This window comes from Antechinus flavipes, chromosome 6, assembly GCF_016432865.1.
Source record: "Antechinus flavipes isolate AdamAnt ecotype Samford, QLD, Australia chromosome 6, AdamAnt_v2, whole genome shotgun sequence".
Classification (NCBI taxonomy): domain Eukaryota; kingdom Metazoa; phylum Chordata; class Mammalia; order Dasyuromorphia; family Dasyuridae; genus Antechinus; species Antechinus flavipes.
This window is the reverse complement of record NC_067403.1, coordinates 184,113,283-184,133,111: the sequence shown is the minus strand read 5'-3', so window position 1 is coordinate 184,133,111 and position 19,829 is coordinate 184,113,283. Positions and strand designations below refer to the sequence as shown.

The window sequence follows — 19,829 nt, the reverse complement described above, 5'->3', positions numbered from 1 at the left end:
AGTGTCCCCTTCTGTGGCCTCTGCCTCACCTGAGCAATTTCCAAATTGGTTTTGGTTCCAGGTCATCATCCCAGAGTGCAAAAAGCAGGACTTTTCTGGTTATCTTTATCTATTTAAAACTATATTCCCACAATTAAATCAGAGGCCAACAGTTGATACAGATTTTATATATATAGGTTTTAAATGTACAGAAATATTGTCATCTTCATAGTGAAAGGGAAGTTATGAAGTTAGACAAGAATGGTGTTGAGGTTTTATCCACTGGGCCAGCTAATCAGTTAATCAGTATTTATTGAGCACATGCTTTATGCTAAGTACTGGAAATACAAAAAGAGGCAAAAGATAATAAAGGGATTTCTTTTTGGAGAAAATGGAGTTTGGGATGAGGCTTAAAAGGAAGCCAGGGAGGTCCAAAAGAGTGCCTGGAGACTTCACCCAGTCGCTCTCTTGCCTCTGAACAATTCTCTCTGGCTGTTCCATGTCTAGGACACATTCCTCTGCCTTTGACTACTGACATCCATGACTTCCTTTCAGTCCAAATAAAATTCCACCTTCTACAAGAAGCCTCCCCTAAACCCCTCTTTCTTCCAGTGTCTTCTGTCCATTATTTTCTAATCATTTTATATAGTTTATTTTGTATATGTTTGTTTACATGTTGTCTCCCACATTTAATTGTGAGCACCTTGAGGGCAGGAACTGTCTTTTGCCTCATTTTGCATTCCCCATACTTAGCTATGCCTTGCACATAGAAGGCATGTAATAAAATGTTTGTTAATTATATGTATATATTTGTTTTCATATTACTTCAATAGGATGCAAGCTTTTTGAGAACAGGAACCATACTTTTGCCTTTCTTTGTATCTCTAGCATTTGGTAGAGTACTTGGAACATTCTAATGATGTGAGGATGATGATGTTAGCAGCTAACCATAGTGCTTACATTGTGCTAAGCAATGTGCAAAGCACTTTACAGATATCTCCATTGATCCTCAAAATAATCTTGGGGGAGGTAGTTGCTATTATTATTGCCATTTTATGGATGAATAACAGACAAATACAGCTGGGGCATGTCTGAGGTCAGATTTAAATTCAAGTCTTATTTTTTAAAAAATAATAATAATAAAGAGGGGGCAGCCAGGTGGCACAGTGGATAGAGCTCCAACTCTGAAGTCAGGAAGACCCGATTTCAAATATTGTCTCAGATACTTAATACTTCCTAACTGTGTGACCCTGGGCAAGTCACTTAACCCCAACTGCCTCAGCGAAAAGCAAAACAAAACAAAAATCAAGTTTTCCTTATTTTAGCCCCAACATGCTTAAGAATTGAATGGCCAAGTGGTCATTCAGCTTCCTCTTAAAGACCTGTAGGGATGGGGGTCACTTCTTCTTGAGCTAGAATTTTCATTTTAAACTTTAAAGGAGATTCCAAATGAGAGAGTCCATTTAAATCGTGAGATTCTCCATATGCATTTGATTGTGAATAACAAGGTCATGTGTTGATTACATGAACCTGGAATATTACAGAGCCTTCCAGATGTGCTAATGTACCTACTTAAAAGAATTCAGCCTTACTGTGAGAGAAAGAATGAAAGGAAAAAGCAGAGCTGGGGTGCTCAGACATCGATCTTCTGGAGCTCATTCATCAGTGCATGTCTCTGGGTAAACTGTCCAAGCCTCTAGCACTCCAGACGCTCAAGGAAAGAGGAGTGGATTATCTTCTCTGAGGGAAATTTTAGAGCTTTCTCAATGACCTTATGTTTCTTATTAAAAGAGGCACCTCTGTTTATCTGGGATCCAGGATAGCAAGTGCTACAATCCAAAGAATTAAGTGGCAGCTCATCCAAACCAAGAGGTCAAGAGGCAGCTGGAGGGTAGGAGTGGAGTATTACACAGTAGCCATTGGATTCTCCAAGAAAAGTGGCAGAAGAAAGCACCAAGAAGTTTGCAAAGTGAAATGGACAGGATGGATGGATTTTAATAACTCAAAAAAACCTTTTTTTTTAACTCAAGTGGAGGGAGTGGACATGGAAGAAATTCTTGGGCCAAAGCACATTGACAAGGTCAAGGAATTGTCTTCTTTTGGTCTGGCTCTTGAACATTTAACCTTCAACACATGTGGCAAACAGTTGGGGTTGTTCCCAGGAGGACAGAAACCTTAGGGGAACAGCTTGTTGGGAAATCATCCCATTTCTGACTTTGGTGCCTGTGGGCAGAACAGAAAGTTCTGTTCTGAGCTAGTGTTGATAATTCTAATAACTTCTAATCATATTCCAGGGAAAAGTCTGCAAAGCATTTGACAATGTCCTTTCATTTGATCCTCACACCAACCTTGGAAGATCCTATTACTTTCCCCATTTTACAGATGAGGAAACTGAAACCAAAGTGATCTGTCCATGATCAGTCATCTAGCTGGGAAGGAAGGGCTAAGAGATAGGTGTGAATGCAAACCTTGCTAACTTGGGTTGTACCGAGTATACCCCATGGACCTAAACTTAATTAAGATGTTTGAGCTTGAGCCAAGATAGCAACAGTCACGTGGAGGATGTATCTTACCGAGTTCCATTGCTGAGTTTATCATTTTTAACAAGAGTAATGATCTTCCCTTGGAAACTTGGAACCAGAGAGGATTTTTTAAATTTTAGTTTTTGAAGTTGATGAATATAATAATAATCTATATTTTGGATTGATTTGAAATAGAAAGAATCAGGAAAAAAGAATCAGAAATAATCCACCCCAGTACAGTGAAAAGAACTCTAGCTTCAGACTGTGGACCAAGATTTAAATCCTGCCTCTGATTCTTAGAAATAACTGTGTGAGGGGCAGCTAGGTGGTGCAGTGAATAGAGCACTAGCCCTGAAGTCAGAAGGACCTGAGTTCAAATCTGACTTCACACACTTAACACTTCCTAGCTGTGTGACCCTGGGCAAGTCACTTAATCCCATTTGCCTCAGCAAAAAAAAAAAAAAGAAAAAAGAAATAACTGTGTGACTTTGGTTAACTTACCTTCCTGTGCCTTTTATTTTCCCTTCTGTAAAATGAGGGGAACAGTTGCTGAAATCCCTTCTGACTCTTCTGTGAATCTGTATATTTTATGTACATAATATTTTAGGAGCTTTCTTTTAGTTATGTGAATTTGAAAATGCTTTTTGTCCCCCAATCAGTGGCTTGGTGCCCCTTCACAATGCCTGTTCCTATGGCCACTATGAGGTAGCAGAGCTCTTAGTGAGACACGGAGCATCTGTCAATGTCGCTGACCTGTGGAAATTTACACCTCTGCATGAAGCAGCCGCTAAAGGAAAATATGAGATCTGTAAGCTTCTCTTAAAGGTATGCTGCACCCCCTCTGCTTCCCCAGAATCATTAGATCAAGTCACTTGCATTCACTTTTGCTCTGCTTTTAGATGCTTGATGTGTATTTTGTTCTCTTCTGAGTTACGGGGTTTTTTTTTTTTTGGTTTGTTTTTGTAAAATTTGCTTTCATTTAAAATTATAGAAGCCGATTTTCCCATGGTTTCATGTTACTTGTAATATCTGCCTTTCAAAATTAGATTTTGAACATGTTTAGATCATTAGGATTCATTAAAGTAAGCTGTAGTCTTAGATTCTTTATCTTCTATGTCTCTAATTGAAATACCCGAAAATTATTTTGTACAGATTAAGAAAAAAGTACCTATAGAAAGTGCCCCCCAAAATCAAATTTTGCTTTTTGTATTGGTTACTTAAATTCTATTATCACTTCATTTTAGGAATCATGATAATTATAAACCACAGATTCTTGTGTATTTTACACAAATTTGTTTTGGAATAAGAAGCTGATAAAATTGGAGTAATGAGTTTCCTAATAAAGTTATTATATGCATTTATTTCAAGAGAAACTCAAAATGAGGTGAATATTCTTTACCTCTCTCAATTCAAAAAAGTGGAACGTGCCTGTAATTTTAGACTTTTTAATTGTAGTTTTATAACATAAACTTTATCATGCCATACCTCCTCCTTCTGTGTTTTGGGGAAAATGTTTACTACTCTTATAAACTAAATGTGAGGGTAGGGAGACTTTTGCACATTTCTTCTTGTTACTAGACAAATTTGCCTGGTTTTTGTCTCTAGCTGTTAAACTGTGTATCTAAAGCTTCTTGGTCAGCTTCTTGTTTCTTTAATGGTCAAGAATCTTGATTTTGTTTGGTCCTTCACTTCATGGGTAGGATGGTAAGGAAAAGACTTGATCAAGGTGCCTGATCATTGATGGGTACCCGACTTCCTTCAATGCTACATGGATTTAAACAAAAATAAAACATAAGAATCTCCATTCAAAGACTTCAATGGAAGAAGTGGCCACTGAGGAAACTCTTAGGCTAAGACATGTCGACATCAAATTAATCAACTAGCCTTGGGAGATCCTGTTATAGTATCCCTATTTGACAGATAAGGAAACTGAAACCAAAGTATTCTGTAGTCAGTCACCCAGCTGGGAAGGAAGGACTAAGAAACAGGTTTGAACTCAGACTTTGCTAACCATTGAATGGACCTAAAATTTAATTAAGATATTTGAACTTGAGCTAAAAGTAGCAGCAGTCACATGGAGGGATCCCCAAGATGATCCTAAGAATACAGAGATTATTGGATTTAAAATGGATGATATCCCCAGTGAGATATGAACAGTATTGGGAGAGAAAAGAGTTTGGGATGAAAGCAAATAAAATAGCAAGAGAGTGTTTGAAGAGGCCAGACTCAGCAGTTTCATGTTTCCCTCTTCCTTGGTAGCATGGAGCAGACCCAACTAAGAAGAACAGAGATGGCAACACGCCTTTAGACTTGGTGAAGGAAGGGGACACCGATATCCAGGACTTGCTCAGAGGAGATGCTGCCTTGTTGGATGCTGCCAAAAAGGGTTGCCTGGCCCGGGTACAGAAGCTGTGCACTCCTGAGAACATCAACTGCAGAGACACACAGGGCAGAAATTCCACTCCACTGCACCTGGCAGGTGAGCTTCCAGCAGGGGCTGGTCCCAGGCCCAGTTGTGCTTTCTCTTTTCCCTGGTCTGGTCAAGGATGGTTGACTTCCATGGAGCAGGTTTGCTGGTTTCTTGCAAGAGAGAGGGGGAGGACAGAGGAAGGAGAAGAGACAGAAAGACAGAGAGAGAGAGACAGCGAGAGTGTGCGCCCGCGCGCATGTGCACACATGTGTGTGTGGTAGCCCATGAGAAAACTGTGTCAGGATGGGCTGGACTTAGCAAACTGCTGCAGGTCCCACCAGGGGAAATGACTAGCCCAGGCAAGGTAACAGTGTCAGACAAAATAGGACTGGACCCCAGAGCTTCCTTCCTACCTCCAAAGCTAGTTCTCTATCCATGATATCTTGCAGCTTCTCAGCAAATACTCAGCAGGCACTTATAGAGGCTCTACTTTTATTTCATATACATCTCTATCCATGATCCTATGCTAAGACCTCCAGCAAGACAAAATGAAACAGCCCTTCTTCAAAGGAAGGCTAGAATTCAGAGAACTCTGAGGGGTATTGGGCCCACTTTCTCAGAGGAGGCCAGGCCAGACTAGACAAGGCACAACCAATGGGGTATGGAATTGGGAAAAGAACTTGGAGGAGCTGCAACACAGTGTATTATAAAAAAGCAAATACTCTTAGGAATAAAGGGGAAGGCGTTTTAGTTCTAGGACATGGAAGTAGGATTTGATTCCAGTAGCAGGGGAATGTTGAAAACTTTTGAGCAGGGAAGTGACTTAGAGCAGTGCCTAAGAAACTTTACTTTGGAAGCTAAGTGGAGGATAAATTGGGAAGTCTAAAGACTAGAAGAGAAATCGTTGAGGAAGCCATTGTAGATGCCCCAAAGCCTTCTCCAAACTAAGCAGCCCATCTTGCAAAGAACACTGATAGCTCTGTGGATGAGCCAGAAAGGGCAACCTGCCCTGCCTTAACACCTCCACCTCCATTTCCAACCACATGAGCTCGTTCTTTAGTGGTTAGTGTATTCCCACTCTCCTTGTGTTCTCTTTCCCTCTCTTCCTATGATTCTAAAGCCTTAGATGCCAAGTTACTAGCCCTTTTTGGCATTGTTTGCTGTGTGCTGCTTTCTCCTATCTTATTTAAACCCTGTCCCAAAATGTCCCTTCATATCTGCTACCCACTCCTTTAATAATGGAGCCCTCTGTAATGTCTGCTCTGTAATTAACAAACTTCCTTTCTTCTCCATCTCTTCCTTTTCTCATCACTTTCATATTCTGGCTCCCTCCTGATGACTCTGTCTTGTTCCATTTTATAGTTGTTCCCACTCAGAGTTTAAGGTTGAAATAAGCATTCTCTTTCTTTTTTTTTTTGGTTGGGGGAAGGGAGGTATTTATTTTTAATTATAACTTTGTATTGATAGAACATATGCATGGGTAATTTTTACATTGCCTTTGCACTCACTTCTGTTCCAACTTTTCCCTTTCCTCCCTCCACTCCCTCCCCTAGATGGCAGGCAGTCTTATATATGTTGAGCATGTTAAAGTTTATCCTAGATACAATACATGTGTGCAGATCCATACAGTTCTCTTGTTGCACAAGAAAAATTGGATTCAGAAAGTAAAAATAACCTTGAAAGAAAGACAAAAATAAAAATGCAAGCAGTCCATACTCATTTCCCAGTGTTCCTTCTCTGGGTATAGCTGCTTCTGTCCATCATTGATCAATTGGAATTGAATTAGATCTTTGTTGAAGATATGCACTTCCATCAGAATACATCCTCATACAGTATTGTTGTTGTCATATATAATGATCTCCTGGTTCTGATCATTTCACTCAGCATCAGTTCATGTAAGTCTCTCCAAGCCTCTCTGTATTCATCCTGCTGGTCGTTTCTTACAGAACAATAATATTCCATAACATTCGTATACCACAATTTGCCCAACCATTCTCCAATTGATGGGCATCCATTCAGTTTCCTTTTGCCATAACAAAGAGGGCTGCCACAAACATTTTTGCACATGTGGTTCCCTTTCTCTTCTTTAATATCTCTCTGGGATATAAGCCCAGTAGTAACACTGCTAGGTCAAAGGATATGCACAGTTTGATAACTTTTTGAACATAGTTCCAAATTGCTTTCCAGAATGGCTGTATCCATTCACAGTTCCACCAACAATGTATTAGTTTTCCCACATCCCCTCCAGCATTCATCATTACCTTTTCATGTCATCTTAGCCAATCTGAGAGATGTAAAGTGTTATTTCAGAGTTGCATGACCATGTTTTTTTAAGTTTTAAAATTTATTTTATATTTCATCATCTGAAAATTGTTCATATCCTTTGACCATTTATCAATTGGAGAATGACTTGATTTCTTATAGAGTTCAATTCTCTTTGTATTTTGGAAATGAGGCATTTATCAGAACCTTTAACTGTAAAAATGTTTCCCAGTTTATTGCTTCCCTTCTAATCTTGTTTGCATTAGTTTTGTTTGTTCAAAAGCTTTTTAATTTGATATAATCAAAATTTTCTATTTTGTAATCAATAATGATCTCTAGTTCTTCTTTGGTCATAAATTCCTTTCTCCACAAATCTGAGAGGTAAACTATCCTATGTTCCTCTAATTTATTTATAATCTTATTCTTTATGCCTAAATCATGAACTCATTTTGATCTTATTTTGGTGTATGGTGTTGTGTGGATCCAAAACATTCTCTTCAGAAAAACACCTTCATAACTGCACATGTTTAACCTATGTTGTATAACTTGCTGTCCACGGGAGAGGGTTGGGGGGAAAGAGGGAGAAAAGTTGGAAACACAAGATTTTTTCAAAGGTAAATGTGGAAAACTATCTTTGCATATAATAAAAATAAAAAGTTTTTTTTTAAAAATGTTTAAATCATATATCCACAGCTCAGGACAGGGAGAAAACTGGGGCACTTAATTACGTTGTTAGAGTTGTGAATTGATCGAACTATTCTGGAGAGTAGTTTGGAACTATCAAACTTCATACTCTTTGATCCATCAGTGTCTTTTGGATCTGTATCCCAGAGAGATCATAAAAGAGGGAAAAGAATTTACATATGCAAAAAATGTTTGTAGCAGCTCTCTTTGTAGTGGCAAGGAACTGGATGCCCATCAATTGGAATAACTGAAAAAATTATGGTATATGAATGAAATGGAATATTATTGTTCTTAAGAAATGATGAGCAGGCTCATTTCAGAGAGGCCTAGAGAGACTTCCATGAACTGATGCTGAATGAAGTGAATAGAACCAAGAGAACACTATACACAGTAACAAGATTATGTGATGAACAGCTATGATAGACTTGACTCTTTTCAACAGTGCGGTGATTCAAGACAATTCCAATAGACTTGTAATTGAGCCATCCACATTCAGGAAGAGAACTGTGGAGACTGTATATCAAAGCATAGTATTTTTTAAAATATTATTTATTTTTCTAGTTATACATGTCCATTAATTTGTTTTAATAGACTTTTCCTTATGAATCATGTTGGAAGAGAAAAGTCAGAACAAAAGGGGAAAAAAGGAATAAAATAGAAGAAAAAGGGAGGAAAAAAGCCAACACAGCATGTGTTGATTTACATTCATATCTCATTTAGCATGAACTCTTTCCCTCTTTACAGATCTGACATATGATTTCTTCCATACTTCCCTAATGTGCTTATGATGTCAAATACCAGATCACCATGGCCATTTATTACTGTATATGTGTACCTAATTAGTTGCGTTGATTAATTATTTTATTTCTTGGCCAATACCAGATTGTTTTGATGATTGCTTCTCACTTCATTGCTCCACTGAAATTGCTCTCTACAGATTTGCCAAAGTTATTTGGCAAATCTCAATCTTCATTCTTTCTGATCTCTTCAACCTCTTAACTTTACTGACTACCTTTTCCTTCTAAATGCTCACTTCCTCTATAGATTTCAAGACACCATTTTTCTCCTAGGTTCTCTTCTTACTTATATGACTGTTCCTTATCAGACTCCTTTGTTTTTCATGTCATACCCATTAACTGTGAATGGTTTCCTAGACTCTATCTTGGGCTCTCTTCTCTTTTCCCTCTATCCTATTTTATTTTGTGATCTCATCAGCTACCATAGATTCAATTATCATCTCTATATAGATGATTCCTAGATCTGCATATTCAGCTCTAATCTCTGCTGAGCTATAGTCATGAACTACCTATCTCATAATACAATTACTCCATAGTTATCTCAAACTCATCATGTCCAAAACAAAAATCATTTCCTTTTGTCTTCCCCCCTTCGGTTTTTTTTAATTACTTTTGAAGATACCACCATCTTCTCAGACACCCAGGTTTACACCCTTTGTGTCATCCTCAACTTTTCATTCCCTATATATTTATTCCTTTGCCAAATCTTATCATCTTTACCTTCATAACATCCCTAGTATATATGACCCCTTATCTCTACCCATTTTCCTAGATCAGGCCCTCATCTTGTCTCCCTTAGAGTAATCCAGCAACGTTCAAATTTGTCTCTCAGCCTCAAATCTTTTCCATTCCAATTTACCTTTCACTAAGTTGCCAAAGGGATTTTCCTCAAGGATAGGTTTTTAGGTCTTCCCATGTTACCTTTCTCCCCTGTTCAATATATACCAACTGATTTCTTTTGACCTCTAGGATCAAATGCAAAGTTATGTTTGGCATTTAAACCTTTGTAACCTGGTCCTTTCTTCCTTTGCATATCTTATACTTTATTTCAACTGCATGATCAGCCTATTCCAATCTCTTATTGTTTCTTACACAAAATGCTCTACAACTCTCCCAAATCTTTGTCTTTGGCTAGGCTTTTCTCCCATGTCTAGAATATTCTCCCTGCTTCTTAGAAGCCTTCAAGACTCAGCTGAAATACCAGCTTCTGTGGGAGGCCTTTACCTATCCCCCCCATTGCTATTCTTATTATCTTCTCTCAACCCTAAGATTTATTTCCCTCCAGCTGTGTGTGCCTTGAACATGTCATCTCCTACTCATTGTGACTGGCATGTGATTCAGTGCTTTGAAAGTAAGTTTTTGTTGACTGATTCCAGAAGAGAGATGATGGGGCCTGAACTAGACCATTAGGATGTTGTGCAAATTGGTGTAGAAGAGAGAATGGTTGTAAGAGATCGATCCAGTTGTATGGGGAAATATGTGATATCATGCCCTCTGATAGTACTGCCTGTCTCAGAATGAAGCAATGTGCTAGGAGACCATAAACACAGAAAGTTCAAACACTTATTCCTTCCTTTAAATGTATCTCCTAGTGCATCATTCCAGTGAAATCTTGCTCTGATATCTTTGCCTTTTTATTCCTACAGCAGGTTATAATAACCTGGAAGTCGCCGAATATCTTTTAGAACACGGAGCAGACGTTAATGCTCAAGACAAAGGAGGCCTTATTCCTTTACATAACGCTGCATCATATGGGGTAAGCATATGAAAGGTCATGGCATGAACTCTCACTGCCATTCCTTACTTGAGTCGTTATTTGTACATGAATGGGCATTTGCCATGATGGGCTAGTTCCTTGAGCTACAGATACAAAAGCAAAAGTGTCTCTACCCTCAAGACCTAGTGGTGGACAGCCAGAAAGAAAGAATGCTTTGGTTTATAAAGTGATAAGATGTTAATGGAGCTATAAGGGATTAGATTGGCACCCTTTCTCTTGGAGCAATGACAGTGGTTTCAAAGATGGGAGATTCTGGAAGGTAAATGTAGACATAGATGGCCAGGCCAGCTGTCTGTGATGGGCCATTTGTTGTTCTGCAAAAAGCACAACTTTATTTTATTCTGGGGCCCATTATGACTCTTGATATTATTCTGTGATTGATTTTTCCCATTTAGAACATAGCATTGTTCATATAAATGTCCAGTCAGTAATTGCTTTCTGTGGGCCAATAATTGCATTAAACAGGGGTATACCAAGAAGGTTTTGTGTGTGTGTGTTATCTCCTCAGAATGTGACCTGATTGTGGGCTGGGACCTGGAGATTTCCTGCTTTCAGGACTCCATGTCTTCCCTAAAGGTCAAGTCCTCTGTACCTTGTGCATCTATGTGTTGAATGAATGGATTTAAATGCTCACTAAATAACTGTTGAAGGCTTTGATTGAGAATAATGATCAATTTGGGCTTTTTATCCTGATGATTTCTCAATCAGGAAGCTATTTCATGCCTTTATCAGTTCAAGTGAGTCATGGATGACATCAAGACATCAGTTATTGCCAGTGATCTCATCACACTATGGATACACTATGGTTGGCAGGCTAAAAATCCATGAAAGTCCAAAATTTCTCTCTCTTTTGTAAGCCAGTAATTTACCAATTGTGGTCATATCTATGAGATGAATGCCTCCTTGCTGATTGCTAGCATTTCCCCATTTTGGCCCTTGTCAGGAAGACCACGATGACATTATTCCCATATATGGGCTATTTCATTCAGGGGCTCAGATGGCTCCCTAAGACTAGAGCTGATGCACAGGTATATTCTGGTGAATGTTCCCTTACAACTCTGAAATCACATATCTTGGGAGGGGAGGAATCTCCCCCAGAAAGTCTGCAACAGGGCCAGCAAAATATTGAAGGCAGGCCAGCTCAGACCTTAAGCAAGGGGAAAACAGGGCTGGGCTTTGCAGGACTATTCTAGGGTAAACAAGAAGGCCCCAGGTGCTGAGCCAGCAGGCAGGGAAGAAGGCATCATGTTGAAACCCAGAGTATTAAAAAAGGCCAGGCTTTTCTTTTGTTAAGACAGATTATTATTGTACTTGCAACATTCTAATGGTATTTAAACATATGCTGCAGAGTTCACATGGAAAACAAGACAAATTCTATACCCTTACAAGCATCATTTACACTTCTCTTTTTAATTTGCCATGAATGAATGAATGAATGAATAAGCATTTGTTATGAAGCATTTATTCTGTGCTAAGCCCTGTGGCAGTTGCTGAGATAGAAGCAGTTTCTGTTGTCAGAAAGTTCTAATTACTGGGGGGAAATACATAAAAGAAAGTTTTGCTAGGGGGATGGCAAGTACCCAGAATCCTCCAGGGTATCAGTGAGGGGGAAGGAAAGGAAGGCCCAGAGGTTACCTCAGGATTTGCCACTGATGATATGGGGTCAGGACAGAAGGCCTTAGGAGACAATGGCAATATAGATTTCACTGACCACATACCTGACCCACCAAGTCGTTCCTAAATGCTTGTTATCAATAGTTACCTAAATAAACACACATCCATCCTATCAGAATTCCTTAAAATGCTGTGTGGGTCTTCTGTCACACAGGTATGTGTATAAATGCTTTGGATACTTGGAAGCTCTCTTTCAAAGCTCTGCTTCTCAGTCTAGTAATAGTATTGCCCACCCCACTTCTTAATTTTTCTACTCATTAATTGAAACTGATTGACTCAAGCAGTAGCCAAACTTTGATTCTGATGATAAGCAGGGTGCCTGATCGTTGTAGAATTACCATTTGTGGCCCGGTCCCAATTATATGATTTATGTACCACTTGTCAACTCGTCAAAGATTAGTTAACTTTGGAAAAAGCCTGAAGCAGAATCCCTTGTGAAATGTTCTTTCTCCTGTCCTTTCATCATTTTTTACCAAAAAGAGAATTTTTGATGAGAAGTGAGTGCCAAGAACTATTAGTCTTGTTCAGCTTATTCCATTCCATGACTGAGCGACTAAGGCTAAAATGTGTTTTTAGCAAATAGTTTTAAATGGACTCTTTGTTTGAAGGCTTCCCCAGTATCAGAGACAAGGACTTATGAAATTCCTGCTCAGGATGAACTGAGGAAGGCTTAGGGAACCAAAAAGGAATGGATTTTTTTAACTATATTGAGGAAGAGAAATAAACCCCCTCTGCTGTGATCTCTGCTGTCAATGTGTCATGAGGTGGTAGACAATAGGGAGAAATTGCTTTTTTTTTTTTTTTAAATAACTCTTTATTGACAGAACCCATGCCAGGGTAATTTTTTACAACATTATCTCTTGCACTCACTTCTGTTCCGATTTTTCCCTTCTCTCCCTCCACTCCCTCCCCGAGATGGCAAGCAATCTTATACATGTTAAATAGGTTACAGTATATCCTAGATACAATATATATGTGCAGAACTGAACAGTTCTCTTGTTGGACAGGGAGAATAGGATTCAGAAGGTATAAATAACCTGGGAAGAAAAACAAAAATGCAAATAGTTTATATTCATTTTCCAGTGTTCTTTCTTTGGGTGTAGCTGCTTCTGTCCATCATTGATCAATTGAAACTGAGTTAGATCTTCTCTTTGTCGAAGAAATCCACTTCCATAGGATACATCCTCATACAGTATCGTTCTTGAGGTATATAATGATCTCCTGGTTCTGCTCATTTCACTTAGCATCAGTTCATGTAAGTCTCTCCAAGCTTCTCTGTATTCATCCTGCTGGTCATTTCTTACAGAACAATAATATGCCATCACATTCATATATCACAATTTACTCAATCATTCTCCAATTGATGGGCATCCATTCATTTTCCAGCTTCTAGCCACTACAAACAGAGCTGCCACAAACATTTTGGCATAAACAGGTCCCTTTCCCTTCTTTAGTATCTCTTTGGGATATAAGCCCAGTAGCAGCACTTCTGGATCAAAGGGTATGCACAGTTTGATAACTTTTTGGGCATAACTCCAGATTGCTCTCCAGAATGGTTGGATTCGTTCACAACTCCATCAACAATGCATCAGTATCCCAGTTTTCCCTCATCCCCTCCAACATTCATCATTATTTTTTTCCTGTCATCTTAGCCAATCTAACAGGTGTGTAGTGGTATCTCAGAGTTGTCTTAATTTGCATTTCTCTGATCAATAGTGATTTGTGCTTTTTTTTTTTCCCTCTGCCAATGAAAATTATTTAAAGATAAGACAAAAATTACTAATGGATTGATCACAGGGGCAAATAAAAAAATAGTTCAACCACACCCAACTCCTCTAGAGTTGGAGCCACCTGGTTGTTGAGCACATCTTTAAAGAAATGGCAAGTATGGTTGCTGGGCCATATCTGTGAACTTGGCAGATCCCGGAGGAGATGTGCTCCATTTGGGGGAAAGGGAGAAAGGAATAATTGAAATGGCAAACTATTTATGGCCCAGGAAACTTGACTTGGATTCCTGGCAATATTCTAAAATCTCATATAGAAGGGATGATTAGAAAACTTGTAGAAAAAGAGTATGATACCCACCAAGTGTGTCATCATCAAATATAGGTCATGCAGAACTATCTAATTTGGTTTTTTTGATGGGGTTACCAGATGGCAATAAATGCTTTAGATAGTTGCTCAAATATCACAGATACCCACCATATGACATCACCATTCTGTGACAAGTCTTTCACATGTTATTCTTATGGACAAGATGGAGAGATGTGCTGTTGGGTTGGCTAGGGTCCCAAGAGTGATTGTTACCTATGAATGGCTAAGTATAACTAGAAAGCCATTCATCTAAACATAGTATTGGCATTCAAGAGGCTTGATAGTAAAGTATGAAACAGCAATGGGGACATGGTTTTCAGCAGTCTTGGACTTGCATAATCCATGGCAGGATGGCCAGATTTGGGGAACTAGCAATTCCACTGTAATCCTTCTGAGTCAAACCACAATGGAAGCATTGAATTAAGAGTACAAAAAGAAGAAAAACTAACAGAAAAAGAACTTAGCTTTGTACCATGTACAGATCAGATAAACCAATTAGGTATCTTTGCTGGTGAGGAGAAAATTTAAGTTGAGAAACCTGAAACAGCTCCTTTTTGTCTAAAATTCCTCTCTTTTGTCCTACTACAGAGCTGACACTTTCTTAGTGCTCATTGACACCAGAGGCCGAACTTAGAACTTGCAAAAAGGCAGAGAGGCAGATTTAGGCTTGAGTTGAGATAGAAAACCACTCTAGCCCTGCCCAACCAAAGTAGAAAAGCTTCCTGAGCAAGAAGTTGTTCCTCTTCATTGGAAGCCTTGAAGCAAAGTATTTTTATTGTGTGGCCAACAACTGGCTATATAGGTTGTGATGAGGATTCTTGGGTGGTTTGGGCTAGATTGTCTTTGAGTGGTCCATCTGCCTATGTGATTCTCTGCTTGCGCTTATAGAATGAGCTAAAAAGATCATTTTTCATCTCTCTAGAGAGATGTACTTTCAGAGCTCTACTTGAAGGAAAGCCAAAGAATTAAGTACCAATATATTAAAAGCCTGAATATAAAGTAAGTCGTCAGGGATGTTTGCTGCAATTCCCTAGGTAGGTTCATGGGGTCCCCTGGGTGCTCATGTTGGCTGCAAATAGATGATATCATGCTGGTTATATCATTACTCAGAACTTTAACTTTGTAGGATAACCACAGTTTTCAGGAGTTTAAGAATTCACATACTAAAGACCAAATGAATGGCATCATTTATTCACGCTATGATTTGTAATCAGACAGACATTCTAAGAGATGGTCTAACAGTATGTTCATCTTGGATAGTCACCGATGATTGCACTAGCTAGACAACTGGGTAAGAGAAAAAAAGCAAATGATAAGTTCAGAGCTAAAAAGAACCTCAAAGTTCCTCTAAGCCCAATCCTCTCATTTTAATGAAACAATTGGGGTTAAGTGACTTGCCCAGGGTTGCACAGCTAGGAAATGTTAAGTGTCTGAAGCCAGATTTGAACTTAGGTCCTCCTGACTTCAGGGCTGGTGCTGTATCCACTGTGCCACCTAGTTGCTCCCAACCCTCTCATTTTACAAAGAAAGTTAAATGACTTGCCTCAGATGACATGGAAAACAATTTGAGTTTAAGCTTTAAAATGACTAAAATGTCATTGCTTTTTTATTAAAGAGATTCTGCTTCTAGGTTTTTATTCCAAAAAGGTAAAAGACAGAAAAGGTAGCACTTGTGATCATACTATATAAACCAGGTACAAGGTTGATGGCCATTATTTGGGCATTATTCTGATCTGGAATTTAATCAATTTTACTCCCACCACACCAGTAGTCACCATTCATGTCTGCGCATGTGTAATTCTTGTCCATGTTTTCCTCTACCTTCATCCACCAGAGAGAATCATCCCCTTTCTCCCCCTCCCCCCCTCCAATGTGCTAAATGAAAACTTTTGTTTCTTTCTGACACTGTAGACCAGGGGTCCTCAAATTTTTTAAATAGGGGGCCAGTTCACTGTCCCTCAGATTGTTGGAGGGCCAGACTATAGTAAAAACAAAAACTTTGTTTTGTGGGCCTTTAAATAAAGAAACTTCATAGCCTGGATGAGGGGGATAAATATCTTCAACTGCTGCATCTAGCCCGCCGGCCGTAGTTTGAGGACTCCTGCTGTAGGGATACCTCTTTACCTGTTGTCCCTTGATCTTGCTATATAATCATCTCATCTTCTCTTCCTCTCATTCATTTCACCTGATGACATTTTTCTAAGCCTAGTCAATACATTCAATAAACATCTGTTAAGTTCCTATATATGCTAAGCACTAAATAGACAGTGAAGATGGACTAGGAGAACAAGGATAGAGAGGGATTTACAGTCATAGTGAGGTAAGGAATTGATCAGATAGAAGGAAAAATGAATGAGTAAAGATTGTGAAGAAAGAAAGTTCTTGCTTCAGGATCCTTGAAGTGCCATAGTTCTGAACGATTGTAGTAAAATGTAGTGTCTCCATTCCTGAGGACTGGAGATTGTGGGAGTGAGAAAGTTAATGAATTGAGAAGCTCAAGTGTTAAAAATTACTTGAAACTGAAATGCATCTTTTCCTCTTCAGTATTATAGGTACCTTATTCCATAACAGCTGGCAATTTGATATAGCTGTTACATCTGACCAGAATAGAATCTCTAAAGAGTAATAGACTAGATTCATTTTAATAAGAAAAATCATTCCTGGCAGATATAGGAATGAGATAGCAGGATGGGATGACAGTGAAACCTTGCATTTATATCCTACCTTTTCCTGCTCCACTGAAGCAGAGTATATCATATCACCTTTCCTAACTTACCACTGAGAAGTTAGGAATGCAAATTTTATTAATTTATTGGAGGACAAAATAGTAATACTATTTCATATTTCTATAACATTCACATTTTTTGAAGGGGGATAAAGAGTATAACATGGTAAGGCCTGGGTTAGGAAAATCATGTTGACAGCTGAGTGGAGGATAGATGTGAGTAGAGAAAGATCTGAGACAGAGACCAACCAGCAGCTTTTGCAGTAATCTAGGCAGGAGGTGATACAAGCTTGCACCAGGGCCATGACACCATCTGTGTAGAGAAGAGAATAAACATATATACCAGACATGTTGCAAAGCTGAAAATTGCTTTAAAACTAATTGGATCTGGGGACTGAGAGAGTATGGGCAGTTTGAAGATGATACCTAGACTGTAATAATTAGAAAGTTGGCACAGAAGTTTGGAAGGAGGGTGGGTTTGAGGGTATATGATAATGAATTCAGTTTTGGACATAATGAGTGTCAGATATCTCCAGGACATCCAGTTCAAGATGTCCAGTAGACAGACATAGACATAAAAGCCAGCAAAGAGGTTAGAACTGGATACATAGATCTGTGAATCATCAGCATAGAGATGACATCAAGTCCACGGTAGCTAATGAAATCACCAAGTGAAATAGTACATAGAGGGAGAAGAGAGCTCAAAACACCTAGTTAGTGATTGGGAACCAACAAAGGAGCCTGAGAAGGAGTATTCAGGAGGTAGGAAAAGCCAGGATAGAGAAATGTCATAGAAAATTAGTGTCCAGGAGTTGGTGATAATGTCGTAGGCTTCAAAGGGGTCGAGAATGATGAGAAAAGGCCATTAGATGGGAAAGTAGTTTTTGCCTCAATGATTAAGTTGGAAGCCAGACTTCAGATTTAAGAACAGAATGAGAGGAAAGAAGTAGAGGCATCTATATCTCTATACAAGACAATAGCTGGCAGAGATAGATGGTCGAATAGGGTAGTGTTTTTGTTTTGAAGATGAAGAAGAAATGGTTAGATGTGTAAGCAGTAAGGAAGCAGCCAGTAAATGGGGAGAGAATGCAGGTGACCAAGACTTGTTCCATTCAGGATTACATAAACGTAGTTGGCCAACACAATCTACCCTCCAACTGCTCGTGGGCAATGCAATATTTTGATAATCTAGTGAACATCTGGATGAAAATCATTTGGAGGAACAAAGGACTCAAGATGGAGGGCAGGGCAGCTGAGAGGGCTGAGGAAAACAGTAAATCATAGGCCTTTATTAAGTCCCTACTATGTTCTAGGCACTGTGATAAGAGCAGAGGATATAGACCAAGTTCTTCTCAAGGATTTGGTATTCATTCTAATATAAGGACACCACAGATACTTCAGAAGTGAAAAAGGCCCTAGATCATTACACTCTGCTGTCTTCTCGCAGCAGCATGCCGATTTTTTTTTTTTTTCTTTTTTTTTTTTTTTTTTTGCCTAATCAAGAGGTGAAAGCCAAGGTGAAGGTTGTTTGCCTGTAGGCATCAGGGAAGGTGTCAGTGCCCCTGATGGGTAAGCTAGGTAGGATGAAGCACAGGCAACAGCTGTCTAAATAAAGGAATGGGGCTACTTTCCTTAGGTAGGGAGGCGGGGTGTAGTCTCTGTAGGCTCAAGTCCAGGGGTTTGCTCTTCTATTGGGATGAGGCGGGCAGCAGCAGGGCAGGTGATAAAATGTCCCTAAAAGGTCCCTGATGTCCTAGTAAATGGCAGGAGTCCAAAACAGGCTTGGTAAAAAGGAAAACTGCCAGTTCTCCCAAAGTGTGATGGACTGCTTTCTGAGGTTTGAGGGCTTTGCCTAAGGGCTGCAGGAGGATTCCTTTTGGTCACAGTAAGGGGGATTCTTGTTCTAGTGTGGAATTCAAGGCACTGACCTTTTCTTATTTCCAAGATTTTGTGTGATTTAGCAACAGAAAGCTGGAGTGTGTATGAGAAGCAGAGCTCATGGACAATTGGCTCATTTCAAGGATTAACTTGTGAAAAGGGGGTTCCCTTAATTCTATTTGATCCCAGAGGGCAGAGCCAGGAGTATGCCAGTGAATAGAAAGGGCTATCTTGAGGAATGAGCCCTCCTTAGAGATCTTTGGGCAACTGCTTATATGTTAGAGTGAGAACTCTTTTCATGAATGGTCTCTTCAACTCTGAGGTCCCTTCAACTTTCAAATACTGTGATTTTTGTGAGTTATAGTTACAAGCAATACCTTCAAAGTGTTCTGGCTTCAAAAGAAAGAAATGATGGACAGGCTATCATTTGTGGGTTGAATTTGTAGGTGAGGAATTAGCCTGAAGATGAGGGAGGCTGAGTGTATTAGAAAGGAAAAGAGCTAGAGTCCATTGGGGAGAGCAGAAGATGGTAAGGGAAGGAGAGAGTCCAGAATATGAGTCAGGAGGTTGAGAGAAAGATGACATACCCAAAGGGGCAAATCAAGGCCATATTGTCACTGGTTTCATTCCTTTTGTCTTTGCAGCATGTGGACATTGCAGCATTGTTGATCAAATACAACACATGTGTGAATGCTACAGATAAATGGGCCTTCACTCCGTTACATGAAGCAGCCCAGAAAGGAAGGACACAGCTGTGTGCCCTGCTTCTAGCCCATGGTGCAGATCCAACCATGAAGAATCAAGAAGGGCAGACTCCTTTAGACCTTGCAACGGCAAGTTCATGTTTCACTGGGTCATCTAGTTAAGAATTGGAAGGGACCTCAGAGATCAAAGTCCAGGTCCCTCGATTTACAAAGGAGAAAACTCGGATCCGTAAGAGGCAAAGTGGCTTGCCAAGAGTCTGATTTAGAGCCCTGAAGCTGATCAGGGCAGGATTCTACCCACTTCAGAGTCTCAAATTGTCTCT

At 39.4% G+C, this 19,829-nt stretch overlaps 1 protein-coding gene across 2 annotated transcripts in view; it reads left to right on the top strand.

Annotated features, from left to right (window-relative positions):
• TNKS (tankyrase) overlaps positions 1-19,829 on the top strand; it is a 236,336-nt gene that overhangs the window by 188,646 nt on the left and 27,861 nt on the right. For both annotated transcript variants that reach the window (XM_051963916.1, XM_051963917.1), the window contains exons 15-18: positions 3,161-3,326; positions 4,761-4,980; positions 10,301-10,410; positions 19,447-19,635. In XM_051963916.1, the coding sequence (XP_051819876.1) occupies positions 3,161-3,326; positions 4,761-4,980; positions 10,301-10,410; positions 19,447-19,635 (685 nt within the window). The remainder of the gene's footprint in view (positions 1-3,160; positions 3,327-4,760; positions 4,981-10,300; positions 10,411-19,446; positions 19,636-19,829) is intronic.